The following is a 21,972-nucleotide window of genomic DNA, read 5'->3' on the forward strand; positions in this document are numbered from 1 at the left end:
ACTAAGAAAAACTAAAAATTAAACACGTGCTTATACAACCTTCTTTATATTATATGTCTTTGACATCGAAAAATGCGACTAATAAATTACTTTACCTGGTTTAAAAGTATTTGATCTTAACTTATGTTTGCACTATAACAACAGATACGAATAGTGAAAACAGAAATTGAGCGCTTGAAAATGCAACTTAGAGCAAAGTACAGAGGTAACATGGAGCCGCAGGTGATATGGGCAGGCGATTTCAACACTCTTCCTGGCCTAATAGGCTTCTCACAAATGACAGAAATGGGGTTCGAAAACGTATTTGATGTAAGTGGTATTGATTGGTCTCTATTTGGTCCAGCCTAAAATATGTTTTTTTGCATATGAACCCAAGTTATAAACTTTACCTATTTACGTAGAGGTTAATTTAAAATTTTTCTTTTTTTAGGTTTTGGGCCTTACCACCCCAAACAATTACTATTCGACTTATATGCTTCCTCATACTGTTGGTTATGTATTTGTGGAAACTAGAAGTGCCATGACGAAAAAAATTAACGTCGTGACGTCGTCAGTTGGTGACGTTATAGGTAGGGTATTGTTATAGAACTATAGACAGTTAACAAGTGCCTTTTAGGTTTTTATAAAAAGAAAATTTTTCCTGTTTTTAGACCGCCGAACCGAAGCTCAAATACGAACTGATGCCAGCAACGGTCTGAATTATTTCTTTGAAAACCTAGCCCAAAATGGAAATTTTACTCCCTCCCAGCTGGCGAACTTGTACGAGGAATTTGAAAACAAAATCACTTACACAAACCCCTTAAATATTGCTCTTCGAAAGGGTTCAGACCAGACTCAACAAAATACTTTGTTCTGTTTTGTTCCAAGATTGCTAATTTAGAATACACCTTAGTATTTTAAATATAAAGCACCCTTATCTTGATTTTGCTAGAAAAAGGTTTTAAGTCTGTTATAGCAATCCGACCGTGACAGGTTTTGATTACAAAACACCGTTGATAGGTGTTTAACTGCTTGTTTTTAATTTGTTTAGTTTTTCATGTTTGTGTTATACATATTTTTATAAATGTATGCTTTTTATCATTTAGGTTAAATATGTGACAGATAAACCGATACGTTTTCAAAAATAAATTTCGCCTTTACCTTGTTTGTTATTTTGCCTTCGGCTTTAGCACAACTAATCTGTCTGTACTTTGACATAATTGTTTTCTCTCTAAAGGCATGGAACTTTTCTTTTTTGCAGACTGGCCTTTTAGGTTGGTGTGTTGTTAAACAAAACTTAACCAATTTAAGTATGAGGTGGTATTAAATAGTGGTGCCTAGTAGACTTGTAACTGTACTAGATTGTCTCTTTGTAGTTACTTCTCATACATTAAGTAGACAGAAGTTTATAATGTATTGCTTATTAATGAAATACAAAACAGAAAATAACAACAGTTGCATATATAAAAGTTGGTAAAGGAAAACATCATATATATATACAACCATACATAGACAGAAATGTGATGTATAGCCAAAGTTCATTTTTATAATAAGTCACTTATAAATCGGTAAAGGCCGAAATATGTTAGTATACACTGTGCAAATATTAAAACTATAGCAAAGTTATTGGTTAAATTCGTTTATAAACTGGCGAGGGATTGCATAGTAGGTCGCTATGCCAATTATTTTTAAAACCTTTTTTTAAAAAAAACAATTATGTTAGTTTCAAGTTGACTTTGTTAAATTTAGTTACTTTTACTAGTTTTTTGGTGTAATTTGTGCAAATTATTGCAATGGTTAAAGTAATATGTGTAGGTCCCCCAAAAACCGGAACCAAGTCGATGTCTAGAGCATTAAGAATTTTAGGCTACGATAAAGGTATAAGAAATAAACGTTGTAACCGATATGCGGTACAAATTTTACAATGCCTAAAAACTAAACGTTATAACCGATATATGTGAAAATGAGACGCAATTTTTATGGTTTTAACTTTTTAGTTTATGACTACGAAGATGCACTGGATTTAGCTTTTGACGAATGGGACCAAATTTTTCAAGGAAATGTGGATGACATTACTGAATTTATTAAAAAGTTTTACCCTGACTCGGTAGAGGCGGTAGTTGATCTTCCACATACCCAATATTTTGAGGAATATCTCAAACTATGGCCAAACGCAAAGGTAGAGTTTATTTCACATTTGTATTTTTGTCATGCATTTGCGGATTTTAATTTAATTTGACAGTTTGGCATTTGAATTTTAAACAACTTCTTGTTTTTAACGTAAAACATAGGGTTTCGATAGACCGTTTCGTGCTACCGTATAAGTCTCTAATAATTAATCGCAAGAAAAAATGCAACTTTTCAAGGTTATATTGATGACAAGAGATGAAGACGATTTTTTCATCAGCTTTAAAAATATGCTCGAAAAAGCCACCAAGGACCATCCAATATATGAGTTGCTACCTTATGTATCACCTACTAGTAGAAAAATTAGAAACTGGCATATCCACATGCTAAGTAGCGTTTTGGTAAGCATTTATGGCATTTTTTATTATTTTCATGTTAATTATAGTTCTAATTTTTAATTAAAACATTGTTAGTCAATAAGCTTTTATTTTGAAAGGGTTCCTACAAACCATCTCCTTTGTTATGGAAAATGTGGTTTCGTCGACACAATAACTACGTCAAATCAACTGTGCCAAAGGAACAGCTATTAATATACAAAGTCCAAGACGTAAGTCACAACCAAAATATGAAAAAAAAATCATTTAATTGTAAAATTAACAACAAGTGACCGTTATCTGGACAGGGCTGGAAACCACTTTGTGAATTTCTTGAAAAGGAAGTGCCAGACGTCGATTTTCCATTTGAAAATAAAGCGGGGTCAAAAACCTCGATAGCTGAAAGGGTTATAGACGAATTGCCGATAGTGCGACAAATTGAAAAAGAAGCTAAAATCGCCTTTACTGTTATACCGATTGTGTTGCTATCACTGTTGTATTATTTTTTCTTGTTATGATTTTGACAAAACTTATTATATAAAATTTGAATATTTTGTTAAAAAATGTGTTTAATTATGTTTTTTTAAATTTAATTTATTTGCTTAATTTGTAAATAATTTCGTTTTTTTTCGTAAAAATAATAAAATTGCGATAGCCACAAAACAGATTTGTTTATCTTTTATCCAAAGTCAAAACACGTTTAATTTAAAAGAAAAAGTAAGTCACCAAATTTCGGTGACTTACTTTTTCCCCCAAAACAGCGATTTTCCGCATTTTCTACAAGGGAGATAGGCCTTGATGTTTTTGCTAAATTTAACCGAAAATGAAAAAAAAAATTTTTTTTGCAAAAAAGGCATTAACAGTCTACTATAAGCCATTTTTAAATCTGTTTTTATCAAATTAAAAATCACGTTTTTTTAAAAATAAAATTTGTGAAAAAGCGACTCTCGTGCACCATCTTGCAGTAAAAACAATAATTATAAAATTAAAAAAAAATACTTTTGGGTATTTTGGGGCAAATTAATTCCTTGCAATCTAATTTGAGTCAGTTTAACGTCGTTAAAATCAAGTTTTTGTCAAATTTCGGTGACTTATTTTTCCCCCCCAAAACAGCGATTTTTGGCATTTTCTACAAGGGTATATATAGCCTTGGTGTTTTTGCTAAATTTGGCCGAAAATGAAAAAAAAAATATTTTTGCATTTTTTTGCAAAAAAGGCATTAACAGTCTACTATAAGCCATCCTAACGTTTTAAATCTGTTTTTATTATATTAAAAATCACGTTTTTTTAAAAAATAAAATTTATGAAAAAGCGACTCTCGTACACTATCTTGCAATAAAACAAATAATTATATAATTAAAAAAAATACTTTTGGATATTTTGGGGCAAATTAATTCCTTACAATCTAAATTGAGTCAGTTTAACGTCTTTAAAATCAAGTTTTTGTCAAATTTCGGTGACTTATTTTTTCCCTCCAAAACAGCGATTTTTGGCATTTTCTACCAGGGTATAGCCTTGGTGTTTTTGCTAAATTTGGCCGAAAATGAAAAAAAATAACAATAAAAATGTATCAAAATCGAGATGGTTAATTAAGTTTAAGTTAATTAAGTTCAACTATAAGTGCCTCTCCAATGTACAATAATAAGAAGAGGAGTAATAATCTGTGATTGATGGTAAGAGTAATTTTAATTTGTTTTAAAGAACACCTTTAAAAAACATTTTTAAAGGTTTGTTTGATTAAAAGTAAATCTTGTAAGTTTTAAAATTTTTTTTTTTTTTTAATTATTACCGTATCATATTATCAAACTTTTAAAAATTTTTACCGTATCATATTATCAAATGTAATATGACAAGTCCCATTCACGTTAAAGTTATAAGACATTAGCTTAAATTGTTGACTGAGTGGACCCCACAGATAATTGCACACTTGCTCTTACATCTTATAAATAACTATCTTACTATTTGTGGTGTGTAAAAAGTCATACGCCATTAGTATAAATTGTTGGGAGGCGACCCCACAGATAATTGCACATTTGCTCTTACATCTTATAAATAAATATCTTACTATTTGTGGTGCGTAATATTTAAAAAAATTTTTTTTTTAAATTAAACTTTAAAGAAAAATTTAAAAATTATTACCGCATCATATTATCAAATGTAATATGACACGTCCCCTTTAAGCTAAAGTTATAAGACAATAGCTTACATTGTTAAGTGGGGGGTACCCCACATATAATTAAACACTTGCTCTTACATCTTATAAATAAATATCTTACTATTTGTGGTGCGTAATAATTTTAAAGAAAGTAATTTTAAAAATTTAACTTTCAAGAAAACTTTAAAAATTATTGTCGAACCTGTTAACTTTTGTCAAATTGTGCCTCCGTTGATATAAGTTCGTTATCTAAAATTTTTGAAATCAAAGTTTATAAATGTTAGGAATTACCGTTTTTTTTCCGTATCATATTAACAAATGTAATATGACGCGTCCCTTTTAAGTTAAAGTTATAAGACATTAGATTAACTTGTTGCGCAGACCCCACAGATAAATGCACATTTGCTCTTAGATCTTATAAAAAAACATCTTACTATTTGTGGTGCGTAATCTCTGTGGGGTCTGCTCAACAAGTTAATCTAATGTCTTATAACTTTAGCTTAAAAGGGACGCGTCATATTACATTTGTTAATATGATACGGGAAAAAAACGGTAATTCCTAACATTCATAAACTTTGATTTCAAAAATTTTAGATAACGAACTTATATCAACGGAGGCACAATTTGACAAAAGTTAACAGGTTCGACAATAATTTTTAAAGTTTTCTTGAAAGTTAAATTTTTAAAATTACTTTCTTTAAAATTATTACGCACCACAAATAGTAAGATATTTATTTATAAGATGTAAGAGCAATTGTGCAATTATCTGTGGGGTCCCCCCCTCAACAACTTAAACTAATGTCTTATGACTTTAGCTTAAAAGGGACGTGTTATATTACATTTGATATTATGAAATGGTAAAAATGCGGTAATTCCTAACATTTTCAAACCTAGATTTAAAAATATTTAGATAACGAACTTATATCAACGAAAGAATAATTTAACAAATGTTAACATGTTCGATAATGATTTTTAAATTTCCATAAAATTTAAATTTTTTAAATTATTTTCTTTAAAATTATTACGCACCACAAATAGTAATATATTTATTTATAAGATGTAAGAGCAAATGTGCAATTATCTGTGGGCTCCCTCCCACTCAACAATTAAAGCTGATGTCTTATGACTTTAGCTTGAAGGGGACGTGTCATATTACATTTGATAATATAATACGGTAATATTATTTAAAGTTTCCTTAAAAGTTAAATTTTTAAATTTATTTTCTTTAAAATCATTACGCACCACAAATAGTAAGATATTTATTTATTAGATGTAAAAGCAAATGTGCAATTATCTGTGGCCCCTCCCAACAATTTAAACTAATGTCTTATCACTTTAGCTTAAAAGGGACGTGTTATATTACATTTGATATTGTGATATGGCAAAAATGCGATAATTTATCATTTATAAACTTAGATTTCAAAAAATTTATAATCGAACTGATATCAACGGAAGAACAATTTAACAAAAGTTAACATGTTCGATAATAATTTTTAAAGTTCCATAAAAGCAAAATTTTTAAAATTATTTTCTTTAAAATTATTACGCATTACAAATAATAAGATATTTATTAATAAGATGTAAAAGCAAATGTGCAATTATCTGTGGGGTCCCCCCCCCCAAACAATTTAAGCTAATGTCTTTTGACTTTAGCTTGAAGGGGACGTGTCATATTACATTTAATAATATGATACTGTTATAATTTTTAAAATTTCCTGAAAAGTTAAATTTTTAAAATTATTTTCTTTAAAATTATTACGCACCACAAATAGTAAGATATTTTTTTATAAGATCTAAGAGCAAATGTGCATTTATCTTTGGTGTCTCCTTGACAAGTTAATCTAATGTCTTATTACATTCCTAACATTTATAAACTTAGATTTGAAAAATTTTAGATAACGAACTTATATCAACGGAGGCACAATTTGACAAAAGTTAACAGGTTCGACAATAATTTTTAAAGTTTTCTTGAAAGTTAAATTTTTAAAATTACTTTCTTTAAAATTATTACGCACCACAAATAGTAAGATATTTATTTATAAGATGTAAGAGCAAGTGTGTAATTATATGTGGGGTACCCCCCACTCGACAATTTAAGCTAATGTCTTATAACTTTAGCTTAAAGGGGACGTGTCATATTACATTTGATAATATGATGCGGTAATAATTTTTAAATTTTTCTTTAAAGTTTAATTTAAAAAAATTTTTTTTTTAAATATTACGCACCACAAATAGTAAGATATTTATTTATAAGATGTAAGAGCAAATGTGCAATTATCTGTGGGGTCGCCTCCCAACAATTTATACAAATAGCGTTTGACTTTTTACACACCACAAATAGTAAGATAGTTATTTATAAGATGTAAGAGCAAGTGTGCAATTATCTGAGGGGTATCCTCAGTCAACAATTTAAGCTAATGTCGTATGTCTTTTTACGCACCACAAATAGTAATACGCACCACAAATAGTAAGATATTTATTTATTAGATGTAAGAACAAGTGTGCAATTGTCTGTGGGGTCCCCCCCCACTCAACAATTTAAGCTAATGTCTTATAACTTTAACGTGAATGGGACTTGTCATATTACATTTGATAATATAATACGGTATAATTTTTTAAAGTTTGATAATATGATACGGTAATAATTTAAAAAAAAAAAAAAATTTTAAAACTTAAAAGATTTACTTTTAATCAAACAAACCTTTAAAAATGTTTTTTAAAGGTGTTCTTTAAAACAAATTAAAATTACTCTTACCATCAATCACAGATTATTACTCCTCTTCTTATTATTGTACATTGGAGAGGCACTTATAGTTGAACTTAATTAACTTAAACTTAATTAACGATCTCGATTTTGATACATTTTTATTGTTATTTTTTTTCATTTTCGGCCAAATTTAGCAAAAACACCAAGGCTATACCCTTGTAAAAATGCCAAAAATCGCTGTTTTGGGGGGGAAAAATAAGTCACCGAAATTTGACAAAAACTTGATTTTAACGACGTTAAACTGACTCAAATTAGATTGCAAGGAATTAATTTGCCCCAAAATGCCCAAAAGTATTTTTTTTAAATTTTATAATTATTGTTTTTACTGCAAGATGGTGCACGAGAGTCGCTTTTTCACAAATTTTATTTTTTAAAAAAACATGATTTTTAATTTGATAAAAACAGATTTAAAACGTTAGGATGGATTATAGTAGACTGATAATGCCTTTTTTGCAAAAAAATGCCAAAATTTTTTTTTTTTCATTTTCGGCCAAATTTAGCAAAAACACCAAGGCTATATATACCCTTGTAAAAATGCCAAAAATTGCTGTTTTGGGGGAAAAACAATAAGTCACCGAAATTTGACAAAAACTTGATTTTAACGACGTTAAACTGACTCAAATTGCAAGGAATTAATTTGCCTTATGTGTACCACATAACTACTAGTATTATAAAATACATTATATTAAATTTTAAATGCTTAATATCAAACTTTAATTTTTAATAAACAAACAAGAATTTAAATATAATAAACAAACATAAATTAAATTTTTAATCCATTGTCGAGTTATTAATATTATAATATATAACTGACCAAAATTTAAAGACCTAAACACGATTTCTAAATTTCAATAAACAAACACCTATTAATTAGTAATTAGTAATATTTAAATTATCAAAATAGGAGGGTTGGAACACGCTGTGATAATAAACAACATATTAAAATTTTAGAGATTTATATACACAAAATTAAAAGTTATTCGATTTCAAAATTCGGATTAGTAAGAATAAAAATAAAAATAAATATACGGACAATAACAATATGTTTCGAAATCTAAGATTTCGAACCATAATAATACTTTTTTTTTTTTTTTTTTTTTGTATATGTATCTTTATCCTCGATGTGGGAAAGTCGAATGCGCGACTTAAACATAGAGTAACACAAGTTACTCCGACCCAGTCTCGAGTTGCCTGTGGCAGTTTAGGATATTATAGAGACTATAATTGCCCGGTAATTATGCTGCTGATTGGGTCGACTGAAAATGAGGGTATGGAAATTGAAGGAACGGAAAATGAAGGAACGGAAAATGAAGGAACCGGAAAATGAAGGAACGGAAAATGAAGGAACCGGAAAATGAAGGAACGGAAAATGAAGGAACCGGAAAATGAAGGAACGGAAAATGAAGGAACGGAAAATGAAGGAAACGAAAAATAAAGGAACCGGAAAATGAAGGAGATATGTATTTAAAGGACAAGAGGATCTTCAAGAAGACCAAAGTTGATAAAAAGAAGAGGGAAACTATAAAAAACAGTATTGTGACCGGAGAGGTTTTGGATATGGAAAAAGTTCCAATTATACAACAATACTATGACTGTGTTTTAAAACACTACAAGGAAACAAATGACATTAATAGCTTTGATAATTCAATATTGAGAAATTTATAGAATAATTTTTAAGGATAATGCTATATTTTTTTTTCTCTTTCTGCTAAGCAAGTAGGCAAGGCACCTACTAAATATTTTGCTTTTATATGACCTTAATAAATTAGTGAAAGTTTTTTTATTCCATAGTATGTGTAAAAAAAATTATTGAAGTTTATTTTTTTGTTTACAAGGTATAGTTTTACCTTAATTTTAAAGGTGTTTCTAATACCCTACCAAAGAAAATTTTAGGGGGTGCACTTATTAAATTAAAACATGACCGAAAAAAAGAAAGAAACTGCGTCCGACTTTGAAGTGAGAAAACATGCCCACTTTGAATATTTGGAAAAAAATGAGATTCCCAAAATGATGCAAACAGGTCTGTTAAAATTGATTGAAAATCAACCTGACGAGCCGATGCTGTTTTTAGCCAATTATTTTGATCAAATTTCTGCGAGTGATAAAAATGACAAGGTTGTCAACACGATCAATATTTTAAAACTTGCACACCATTCCCAGTGCGCTTTTGAAACCAATCTGATGACCGCCTATGACATTGTCAGTGTTCCAAAGAACCCTACATTAAAAAAAATTTCCATTAAAAGGCCAGGGTTAATAGGCACTGTGTATGATGAGCTACTGACCAGTCTCTCTGAGAATATGCCCACTGAAATATTCACAGAATTACTTAAAAGAATCAGCTGTCATGGCAATGAAGTTGTTTTATTTAACATATTTAGTTACGGTGTTACCGCATGCTTTCTGTGTGAAGATTTTCAGAAATTGTGCAAAAATATTTTTCTAACTCTGTGTGGTAAATTTTCTAGTTCTGTAGCAAGCAAACCGGTCTGCGATTCGATAATTGAAACCTTTTCGAACCTAGTGACAGAAGATCAAAACTCTGACCATGCTGAAAAAGGTGATCTCAAAGCTGTGCTTAATGTGGGTTATCAGTTACGACCAAACTATATTTCAGCCAATGTGCTGGGAAAATATCCTGAGGACAAAACTACCATGAGTGAAAAGGATTTTGTACATGCAATGGTCGAAGTGTTTTTATCAAAAGTTATATATTTAAAGTAAACTGTGTTAAAAAAATTTTCGTAATTTTTAAACTGTGCCTTTTAAAAGAATTACTTTGCTATAGATTATTTTAATTAATTTTCATTTTTTGTTGTACTAGATTTTAAGTTTATTTGTTTAGATGTAGATATATTTTATATAAACTATTTTTGTAGATTACAGGTTTATAATTTAATTTTTACAATCATGTCTTTCAATTGTCAGTGGGGTTCCTGTAATTGGAAAACAACATTAGCCACAGCTGCAGGAATCGGTAGATTTTAGATTAATTTTTTAACCAATTGCATAATTTTTACTGAAAGCCTTACATACAAAGCTTAAAAAAATCAACAAACTAATTCTGACTTTATTCTTAAGGATGTGGGGCAGCCATATTTTATCTCTCCAAAGAGAAAATCAAGTATGCCCTATGAAACAAAACTAAAAACGAGACCGATAACCCGTACGAATCAGTAACAATGCTAAACGAATACCTAACTTTTAACTATGGGGGACCTTCCGTTAATTGTCTGTTTGATGGCCCCCAAAATGGTTTCGATTTTCCAAAAAGAACAGCAGAAATTTGTTTGAAATATTACAAACCTTCGGTAAGTGTTACACCCATAAAGTTAAAATTAACTATAAAACCTATAAAATATTCAAGTAGTAATAAATAAATAAAACTACCACTGTTTTATTACTAAAAACTTTAGTATAAGAAATTAAACAACAAACACTGGGTTAAAAATCTTAAACTAATGTAATTTTCAATTATTTAGTCTGACATACCTAGTCGTGCGTTAGATATTGGCTGTGCTGTTGGTCGAGCCTCATTCGAACTAGCTTCCGAGTTTTCTGAGGTGATAGGAATAGACTACAGCCATGGATTTATTAAAACTTGTCAGGCTCTAAAAGAACAAGGTTCAATGCAGTATGAAGCCAAAGTTGAAGGTCACTTGGTTACTAAACACGAAGCAGTTGTGCCATCCAATTTGGTACGCTATTTGACAGACATCTAAATTTTATATAAAACATAAACAAGGGAAAATATATTGAAGTGACAGATTTTATTTTAAAACTATATCTAAAATAAAAAACTTACTTTTTAAATTTTTGAGAAATCTGTTAATTTTTAGGATCGGAGTCGCTGCAAATTCCAGCAAGGTGATGCCTGTCATCTTCCCCTGGACCTTGGAAAGTTTGGTTGCGTGCTGGCAGGCAATCTAATATGCCGACTTCCCAATCCAAAAGATTTTCTACTTAGACTTTCCCAACTAGTCACTCCCGGTGGCATATGCGTGATCACTAGTCCGTACACGTTTTTGGAAGACTACACTCCAAAGGTTTGTGTTCAACACATTTCCATGTATTGCAAATCTAGAAGTAAACACATTTCCATGTATTGCAAATCTAGAAGTAGTTTTTTATATTTATATGTATAATAAAATTTACTTAACGTTACAGGATAAATGGCTTGGTGGGTACCTTGACAGTAAAGGTGAAGAGGTAAGGGCGTTTGATACGATGAAACAAGTGTTAGGATCACATTTTGAACTGGTTGATGCTATCGACGTCCCATTTTTAATTCGTGAGACTTTACGCGAGCATCTGTGGACAGTAGCTCATACCACAATTTGGAAAAGAAAAACAGAATAACTTATAGCAAAAAATTATTGTTAGATAAAATGCAGTAGTAAAATACAAATAAATGTAAAACACAATACTCAGATATAGTTTGTATCAATTCGTTGCAAATTTGCTTTTTCCTGTTTAATTCTTATATAGATTTATTTGATAAATAAAATATGGTTCGAAATTATTTGATTATGTTTAGTATAAATTTTTATAAATAAAAAAATATGCTTACACCTTAACTAAGAATTTTACATATCTTTGATTTTTAATAAACAAACAAGCATTTATATATATTATACAAATAAAATTAATTTTTCAACCCAGTTCTTTGTTGTTAATATAAAGATATACATTTTACTAAATTTTAAATTCCCAAAATTGATTTTTAATAAATAAACAAGCATTTAAATAAAATAAACAAACAAAAATTATTTTTTTAACATGTATTTTAATTACTAATATCATAAAATACATTATATTAAATTTTAAATGCTTAATATCAAACTTTAATTTTTAATAAACAAACAAGAATTTAAATATAATAAACAAACAAAAATTAAATTTTTAATCCATTTTCGAATTATTAATATTATGATATATAACTGACCAAAATTTGAAAACTTAATAATGATCTTTAAATTTTAATAAACAAACACCTATTAATTACTAATTAATAATATTTAAACTATCAAAATAGGAGGATTGAAACACAATATGATAATAAACAACATACTAAAATTCTAAAAATTAATATACACAAAATCAAAAGTTATTCGATTTCAAAATTCGGATTAGTAAAAATAAAAATAAAAATAAATATACGGACAATAACAATATGTTTCGAAATCTAAGATTTCGAACCATAATAACTAGATTTATGTGATAAATAAAATATGGTTCGAAATTATTTAATTATTTTTAGCATAAATTTTTAGAAATAAAAAAAAATATGCATACACCTTAACTAAGAATATTATATATCTTTGATTTTTAATAAACAAACAAGCATTTAAATATATTGTACAAATAAAATTAATTTTTCAACCCAGTTTTATGTTGTTAATATCAGGATATACATTATACTAAATTTTAAATTCATAAAATTGATTTTTGATTTTTAATAAATAAACAAGCATTTAAATAAAATAAACAAACAAAAATTATTTTTTAAACATGTATTTTAATTACTAATATCATAAAATACATTATATTAAATTTTAAATGCCTAATATCAAACTTTAATTTTTAATAAACAAACAAAAATTAAATTTTTAATCCATTTTCGAGTTATTAATATTATGATATATAACTGACCAAAATTTGAAAACTTAATAACGATCTCTAAATTTTAATAAACAAACACCTATTAATTACTAATATTTAAATTATCAAAATAAGAGGATTGAAACACAATATGATAATAAAACCACTGTCATTCTGCTAGAATTTTTTTTTTTTTTAATTTCCGCGTAAGTGTATGTTAATATAAATTGGTAAATCGGTAATACAAAAAACTAAACATAATAAATTAATTATTGTTACATGAATGTTAATATTATTCTCTTTGTTTATTCCGATGTCGACTCGGATAATAAACCAGGCAATTTTGCAAAATGCAGATTTTGCGGTAGCGCAAATTATCGACCTTTTAAATAATATTAAATAAACAATATTAAAAGTTATATTAAAGTCAAAAAACAATAAAGAAACAAGATTTCGCTCCGACCCAATTAAAAATACTTTCCGACATTTAACATCATATTAAACGAATTAAAAAGAAAGTGTATGTTAATTTTCAAAATAAACAAACTTAGTTTACGCGAACTATTGACCGAAAACTGTTAACAAATATGTCGAAAATTCGGCAAATCTTTTTATTTCCGAGTTATTTTAAAATACTTTCCGACATTATGAAGTTTAAAAAAATTTAATCACAGCTAGGTTCTGCAATTATCTAAAAGTTTGCGCAGTTTTAAGTTGCACATTTTGCGTTTTCGCTTATTATCGACATTTTAAATACTATAAAAGAAACAATATCCCGCTCCTTTAGGCGAAAAACGAATCCCACTCTCCAGCAGAAACTACTTTCCCCAAAAAATATACGAGCCAAGTTTTATTCATAAATAAGTAATTGTAAATTAAAATTGCAAGCAAAGTTTAAAGCGAAACAACCTTTGTTTGCAAAAGTTATAGTAATTTCAAAAAACAATAAAGAAACAAGATTTCGCTCCGACCCAATTAAAAATACTTTCCGACATTATGAAATTAAAAAAAATTTAACATCAAATTAATTGAATTAAAAAGAAAGTTTATGTTAATTTTCAAAATGAACAAACTTAGTTTACGCGAACTATTGACCGAAAACTGTTAACAAATATGTCGAAAATTCGACAAATCTTTTTATTTCCGAGTTATTTTAAAATACTTTCCGACATTATGAAGTTGAAATAAATTTAACACCATATTAAACGAATTAAAAAAAAGGTGCATGTTAACTTTTAAAATGAACAAACTTAGTTTACGCGAACCATTGACCGAAAACTGTTAACAAATATGTCGAAAATTCGACAAATCTTTTTATTTCCGAGTTATTTTAAAATACTTTTCGACATTATGAAGTTTAAAAAAATTTAATCACAGCTAGGTTCTGCAATTATCTAAAAGTTTGCGCAGTTTTAAGTTGCACATTTTGCGTTTTCGCTTATTATCGACATTTTAAATACTATAAAAGAAACAATATCCCGCTCCTTTAGGCGAAAAACGAATCCCACTCTCCAGCAGAAACTACTTTCCCCAAAAAATATACGAGCCAAGTTTTATTCATAAATAAGTAATTGTAAATTAAAATTGCAAGCAAAGTTTAAAGCGAAACAACCTTTGTTTGCAAAAGTTATATTAATTTCAAAAAACAATAAAGAAACAAGATTTCGCTCCGACCCAATTAAAAATACTTTCCGACATTATGAAATTAAAAAAAATTTAACATCATATTAATTGAATTAAAAAGAAAGTTTATGTTAATTTTCAAAATGAACAAACTTAGTTTACGCGAACTATTGACCGAAAACTGTTAACAAATATGTCGAAAATTCGACAAATCTTTTTATTTCCGAGTTATTTTAAAATACTTTCCGACATTATGAAGTTGAAATAAATTTAACACCATATTAAACGAATTAAAAAAAAGGTGCATGTTAACTTTTAAAATGAACAAACTTAGTTTACGCGAACCATTGACCGAAAACTGTTAACAAATATGTCGAAAATTCGACAAATCTTTTTATTTCCGAGTTATTTTAAAATACTTTCCGACATTATGAAGTTTAAAAAAATTTAATCACAGCTAGGTTCTGCAATTATCTAAAAGTTTGCGCAGTTTTAAGTTGCACATTTTGCGTTTTCGCTTATTATCGACATTTTAAATACTATAAAAGAAACAATATCCCGCTCCTTTAGGCGAAAAACGAATCCCACTCTCCAGCAGAAACTACTTTCCCCAAAAAATATACGAGCCAAGTTTTATTCATAAATAAGTAATTGTAAATTAAAATTGCAAGCAAAGTTTAAAGCGAAACAACCTTTGTTTGCAAAAGTTATAGTAATTTCAAAAAACAATAAAGAAACAAGATTTCGCTCCGACCCAATTAAAAATACTTTCCGACATTATGAAATTAAAAAAAATTTAACATCAAATTAATTGAATTAAAAAGAAAGTTTATGTTAATTTTCAAAATGAACAAACTTAGTTTACGCGAACTATTGACCGAAAACTGTTAACAAATATGTCGAAAATTCGACAAATCTTTTTATTTCCGAGTTATTTTAAAATACTTTCCGACATTATGAAGTTGAAATAAATTTAACACCATATTAAACGAATTAAAAAAAAGGTGCATGTTAACTTTTAAAATGAACAAACTTAGTTTACGCGAACCATTGACCGAAAACTGTTAACAAATATGTCGAAAATTCGACAAATCTTTTTATTTCCGAGTTATTTTAAAATACTTTCCGACATTATGAAGTTTAAAAAAATTTAATCACAGCTAGGTTCTGCAATTATCTAAAAGTTTGCGCAGTTTTAAGTTGCACATTTTGCGTTTTCGCTTATTATCGACATTTTAAATACTATAAAAGAAACAATATCCCGCTCCTTTAGGCCAAAAACAAATCCCACTCTCCAGCAGAAACTACTTTCCCAAAAAAATATACGAGCCAAGTTTTATTCATAAATAAGTAATTGTAAATTAAAATTGCAAGCAAAGTTTAAAGCGAAACAACCTTTGTTTGCAAAAGTTATAGTAATTTCAAAAAACAATAAAGAAACAAGATTTCGCTCCGACCCAATTAAAAATACTTTCCGACATTATGAAATTAAAAAAAATTTAACATCAAATTAATTGAATTAAAAAGAAAGTTTATGTTAATTTTCAAAATGAACAAACTTAGTTTACGCGAACTATTGACCGAAAACTGTTAACAAATATGTCGAAAATTCAACAAATCTTTTTATTTCCGAGTTATTTTAAAATACTTTCCGACATTATGAAGTTGAAATAAATTTAACACCATATTAAACAAATTAAAAAAAAGGTGCATGTTAACTTTTAAAATGAACAAACTTAGTTTACGCGAACCATTGACCGAAAACTGTTAACAAATATGTCGAAAATTCGACAAATCTTTTTATTTCCGAGTTATTTTAAAATACTTTCCGACATTATGAAGTTTAAAAAAATTTAATCACAGCTAGGTTCTGCAATTATCTAAAAGTTTGCGCAGTTTTAAGTTGCACATTTTGCGTTTTCGCTTATTATCGACATTTTAAATACTATAAAAGAAACAATATCCCGCTCCTTTAGGCGAAAAACGAATCCCACTCTCCAGCAGAAACTACTTTCCCCAAAAAATATACGAGCCAAGTTTTATTCATAAATAAGTAATTGTAAATTAAAATTGCAAGCAAAGTTTAAAGCGAAACAACCTTTGTTTGCAAAAGTTATATTAATTTCAAAAAACAATAAAGAAACAAGATTTCGCTCCGACCCAATTAAAAATACTTTCCGACATTATGAAATTAAAAAAAATTTAACATCATATTAATTGAATTAAAAAGAAAGTTTATGTTAATTTTCAAAATGAACAAACTTAGTTTACGCGAACTATTGACCGAAAACTGTTAACAAATATGTCGAAAATTCAACAAATCTTTTTATTTCCGAGTTATTTTAAAATACTTTCCGACATTATGAAGTTGAAATAAATTTAACACCATATTAAACGAATTAAAAAAAAGGTGCATGTTAACTTTTAAAATGAACAAACTTAGTTTACGCGAACCATTGACCGAAAACTGTTAACAAATATGTCGAAAATTCGACAAATCTTTTTATTTCCGAGTTATTTTAAAATACTTTCCGACATTATGAAGTTTAAAAAAATTTAATCACAGCTAGGTTCTGCAATTATCTAAAAGTTTGCGCAGTTTTAAGTTGCACATTTTGCGTTTTCGCTTATTATCGACATTTTAAATACTATAAAAGAAACAATATCCCGCTCCTTTAGGCGAAAAACGAATCCCACTCTCCAGCAGAAACTACTTTCCCCAAAAAATATACGAGCCAAGTTTTATTCATAAATAAGTAATTGTAAATTAAAATTGCAAGCAAAGTTTAAAGCGAAACAACCTTTGTTTGCAAAAGTTATATTAATTTCAAAAAACAATAAAGAAACAAGATTTCGCTCCGACCCAATTAAAAATACTTTCCGACATTATGAAATTAAAAAAAATTTAACATCATATTAATTGAATTAAAAAGAAAGTTTATGTTAATTTTCAAAATGAACAAACTTAGTTTACGCGAACTATTGACCGAAAACTGTTAACAAATATGTCGAAAATTCGACAAATCTTTTTATTTCCGAGTTATTTTAAAATACTTTCCGACATTATGAAGTTGAAATAAATTTAACACCATATTAAACGAATTAAAAAAAAGGTGTATGTTAACTTTTAAAATGAACAAACTTAGTTTACGCAAACCATTGACCGAAAACTGTTAACAAATATGTCGAAAATTCGACAAATCTTTTTATTTCCGAGTTATTTTAAAATACTTTCCGACATTATGAAGTTTAAAAAAATTTAATCACAGCTAGGTTCTGCAATTATCTAAAAGTTTGCGCAGTTTTAAGTTGCACATTTTGCGTTTTCGCTTATTATCGACATTTTAAATACTATAAAAGAAACAATATCCCGCTCCTTTAGGCGAAAAACGAATCCCACTCTCCAGCAGAAACTACTTTCCCCAAAAAATATACGAGCCAAGTTTTATTCATAAATAAGTAATTGTAAATTAAAATTGCAAGCAAAGTTTAAAGCGAAACAACTTTTGTTTGCAAAAGTTATAGTAATTTCAAAAAACAATAAAGAAACAAGATTTCGCTCCGACCCAATTAAAAATACTTTCCGACATTATGAAATTAAAAAAAATTTAACATCATATTAATTGAATTAAAAAGAAAGTTTATGTTAATTTTCAAAATGAACAAACTTAGTTTACGCGAACTATTGACCGAAAACTGTTAACAAATATGTCGAAAATTCGACAAATCTTTTTATTTCCGAGTTATTTTAAAATACTTTCCGACATTATGAAGTTGAAATAAATTTAACACCATATTAAACGAATTAAAAAGAAGGTGTATGTTAACTTTTAAAATGAACAAACTTAGTTTACGCAAACCATTGACCGAAAACTGTTAACAAATATGTCGAAAATTCGACAAATCTTTTTATTTCCGAGTTATTTTAAAATACTTTCCGACATTATGAAATTAAAATAAATTTAACACCATATTAAACGAATTAAAAAGAAGATGTATGTTAATTTTTAAAATGAACAAATTTCGTTTACGCGAACTATCGACCGAAAACTGTTAACAAATATGTCGAAAATTCGGCAAATCTTTTTATTTCCGAGTTATTTTAAAATACTTTTCGACATTATGAAGTTCAAAAAAATTTAATCACAGCTAGGTTCTGCAATTATATAAAAGTTTGCGCAGTTTTAAGTTGCACATTTTGCGTTTTCGCTAATTATCGACATTTTAAATACTATAAAAGAAACAATATCCCGCTCCTTTAGGCCAAAAACGAATCCCACTCTCCAGCAGAAACTACTTTCCCAAAAAAATATACGAGTCAAGATTTATTCATAAATAAGTAATTGTAAATTAAAATTGCAAGCAAAGTTTAAAGCGAAACAACCTTTGTTTGCAAAAGTTATAGTAATTTCAAAAAACAATAAAGAAACAAGATTTCGCTCCGACCCAATTAAAAATACTTTCCGACATTATGAAATTAAAAAAAATTTAACATCATATTAACCGAATTAAAAAGAAGGTGTATGTTAATTTTTAAAATGAACAAATTTCGTTTACGCGAACTATCGACCGAAAACTGTTAACAAATATGTCGAAAATTCGACAAATCTTTTTATTTCCGAGTTATTTTTATTTCCGACAACAGACATTTTATGCGAAAATACAAAAATTAAAAATGTTTTTTTTCAGGATTTAGATTTATACAGGTGTTGGGTTGTTTTTACTTTGTTTAAAATTGCGACAAACTTTAATTCTGGCATACAAGCCAATGTATCAATTGCACACTTGCATTTCACAGGTTTATTAAATAGTGACAACATTTGTTGGTTTAATTCAGTTATGCATGCTGTAATGGCAATAGTTGAACCATTTTTCATAACCGAAACCATGATAAATACTATAAATTCAGATTGGCTTAATCTTTTTCAATTAATTCATACAATTAGTTTAAACGATAACGTTGATAATCAATTTCATTTAGAAACCGTAAAAAAAGTTTGTATGAGTTATAATTTTAAATTCGGAAATCAACAGGACGCAAGCGATTTTTTTGTAAAAAATAATGATTTTTGTGACTTGTTAAATTTGATCGGTTGTGACACAGAAATTTTATGTAGTTCGGTTTTAACTTGCGAATCGTGTAATTTGGTTCGTCCCGCAAACTTTCAAATAACCCCTAATATAATGTTAATTCCGATCAACCCTACAATTAAGGATAGTAAATTATCAAGTTATATTTCTAATTATTTTAAAGCAATTAATGAACCCGATAACTGCCAGGAATGCCCTTGCAAAAATATCAATAATTGCAATTTTATTAATACCCCAAGTTTATTAGTAATATCCTTATTTAGAGCAGGCGAGCTGCAAAAAATTCAAACTCCAATTTGTCCCGACAAACATTTAGAATTCTTTAATTCCGATTCTAATACTCAAAAAACTTATAAGTTAAGGTCTGTCGTAGTGCATTTGGGCGCATCTCTTGTTTCTGGTCATTACGTAACTTATAACATTTTGGACAATGGCAAAAATATATATAAATGCGACGACACTGCTGCAACAATAATTAAAACTGTTAATCATGAAACGGCTTACGACGACATTAATAAAAACGGCTATTTATTTTTTTATACGTTAGTTGGTACTACAATACTTGGTGACGATGATAATAGTTGTGTTGTTCCCGAGAAAAATGTAATTTTACCCACAGAAAGTCATAAAACAGAAGTGAATAACATTATAAATACTGATCTTAAATCGACCTTAAATAAGCAGGTAAATGGCGGCGACAATTTACTTGGATGTAAAACTTTCGATAATAATGATTTTAGGTCTTTACATAAACTTAAGACTTTCTTTATGGACTTTAGTTACAATTACATAAAAGATGTTTCTTGGCCAGAAACAAGTAGCCCGTTGTTACAAAATGTACAAAAACAAATTTTAACTATCATAACATTGCCATTTGATAAATCAAAAAACACTGTATATGGTTATCGTCATTCTTTATTTTTAAAGGGTAGAAATTACAAACTTAGTCAACACAATATATTTAGTTGCCCTGTAACTGAAAATATTTATCGCAACTTAACTTTTTTATCAAAAATCAATTTTGTCTGGAACAGCACATAGGGCATTTCACAAAAAAAATCGGTGAATTTGTTATTCCACCCAGAATTCGTTTATTGTTTAAACCATCTATCTTAAATTACAAACATGATCTTTATAATCATCTTTTAAGTTCAAACAATGAATTGGGTTATTGTGAAAATTATGTTAGACAAGTTTTAGATAGTGAAATATTAATATTTTTTTATGCAGTTTTACAAAATAAAACATATACTCAAATTTGTCACGAATGGGGAATTTGTTGCGTAACCTATTGCGACAACCTTGAATCTAGCTGATAGGTGAGCAACATTCAAACTGCTTTTATATGCATTTCTTGAAAAATCAAAGACTTACTGGTCAGGTAAACGTTTATAGTCTGATGTATTTACCAAACTGATAAGGGCAACTTAAAACCAGATTTTTTCTATTGAATTAATTCCAAAACAAATTTTCATTTCAGTTTTATATTCTTATTGTATATTTTTTCTCTATAACAATTGCCTCTTATTTAAAACAACTTTTTAATTTACACCCTTCTATTAAATCTATCTATTAATTTAAATATGTGCTATAATTCTATTATTATCTGTCTCTGTTATTTCTATTTTATAATTTTTGTTTTCATTTATCTAAATTTTTTGTAGTAACCGATTGACTTTTTAACTTTTTTGCCACTTTTTAACCATCAACAACAACAATTACTACTATATCTACAAAACACATTTTCATTTTTTATCTTTCTTTTTCTTTTCTTCTTTCCCGGATGAAGAGCAACCCCTTGTCGTGGGATCCGGGCTTTTAAACTAAGATTGCTCTATAATTAACTTTGAAAATTTAATCCCCATGGTATTTAAAAAAAAAAAATTTTGATCGATACCTTACGTTATTTAAATTTGTTCAACTTAAAACTTAATAGTCTTTTATTTCAGTATAGATTAAATATTGTCAGGTTTTTATTAATTTTCTAATGTCGAAAAGTATTTCAAAATAACTCGGAAATAAAAAGATTTGCCGAATTTTTGACATATTTGATATCAGTTTTCGGTCGATAGTTCGCGTAAACGAAATTTGTTCATTTTAAAAATTAACATACACTTTCTTTTTAACTCGTTTAATATGGTGTTAAATTTATTTCAATTTCATAATGTCGGAAAGTATTTTAAAATAACTCGGAAATAAAAAGATTTGCCGAATTTCCGACATTTTTGTTAACAGTTTTCGGTCAATAGTTCGCG

At 28.1% G+C, this 21,972-nt stretch overlaps 3 protein-coding genes and 1 long non-coding RNA gene across 4 annotated transcripts; 3 read left to right on the top strand and 1 right to left on the bottom strand.

The window, feature by feature from the left end:
* Positions 1-1,151: 1,151 nt before the first annotated feature.
* On the top strand, positions 1,152-3,116 carry LOC145755429 (uncharacterized). The gene is made up of 5 exons (XM_082571663.1): positions 1,152-1,857; positions 1,977-2,158; positions 2,346-2,507; positions 2,603-2,713; positions 2,789-3,116. The coding sequence occupies exons 1-5, from the start codon at positions 1,773-1,775 to the stop codon at positions 2,996-2,998; spliced, it is 750 nt and encodes a 249-aa protein (XP_082427789.1). The 5' UTR covers positions 1,152-1,772; the 3' UTR covers positions 2,999-3,116.
* Positions 3,117-9,319: 6,203 nt separating this feature from the next.
* On the top strand, positions 9,320-10,584 carry LOC145754846 (tubulin polyglutamylase complex subunit 1-like). Its single transcript, XM_082570988.1, has 3 exons — positions 9,320-10,122; positions 10,282-10,379; positions 10,484-10,584. Exons 1-3 carry the CDS (start codon positions 9,320-9,322, stop codon positions 10,537-10,539), a joined length of 957 nt encoding a protein of 318 aa, XP_082427114.1. The 3' UTR covers positions 10,540-10,584.
* Positions 10,524-11,844, top strand: LOC145754847 (uncharacterized). The gene is made up of 4 exons (XM_082570989.1): positions 10,524-10,713; positions 10,885-11,100; positions 11,242-11,448; positions 11,570-11,844. The coding sequence occupies exons 1-4, from the start codon at positions 10,585-10,587 to the stop codon at positions 11,759-11,761; spliced, it is 744 nt and encodes a 247-aa protein (XP_082427115.1). The 5' UTR covers positions 10,524-10,584; the 3' UTR covers positions 11,762-11,844.
* Positions 10,807-11,866, bottom strand: LOC145754848 (uncharacterized). The gene is made up of 3 exons (XR_014284158.1): positions 11,591-11,866; positions 11,208-11,482; positions 10,807-11,120 (listed from the first exon to the last, which is right to left on the bottom strand). It is a non-coding gene; the product is annotated as an uncharacterized LOC145754848 (long non-coding RNA).
* Positions 11,867-21,972: the final 10,106 nt, after the last annotated feature.

Source organism: Corella eumyota, chromosome 6, assembly GCF_963082875.1.
Source record: "Corella eumyota chromosome 6, kaCorEumy4.1, whole genome shotgun sequence".
Taxonomy (NCBI): domain Eukaryota; kingdom Metazoa; phylum Chordata; class Ascidiacea; order Phlebobranchia; family Corellidae; genus Corella; species Corella eumyota.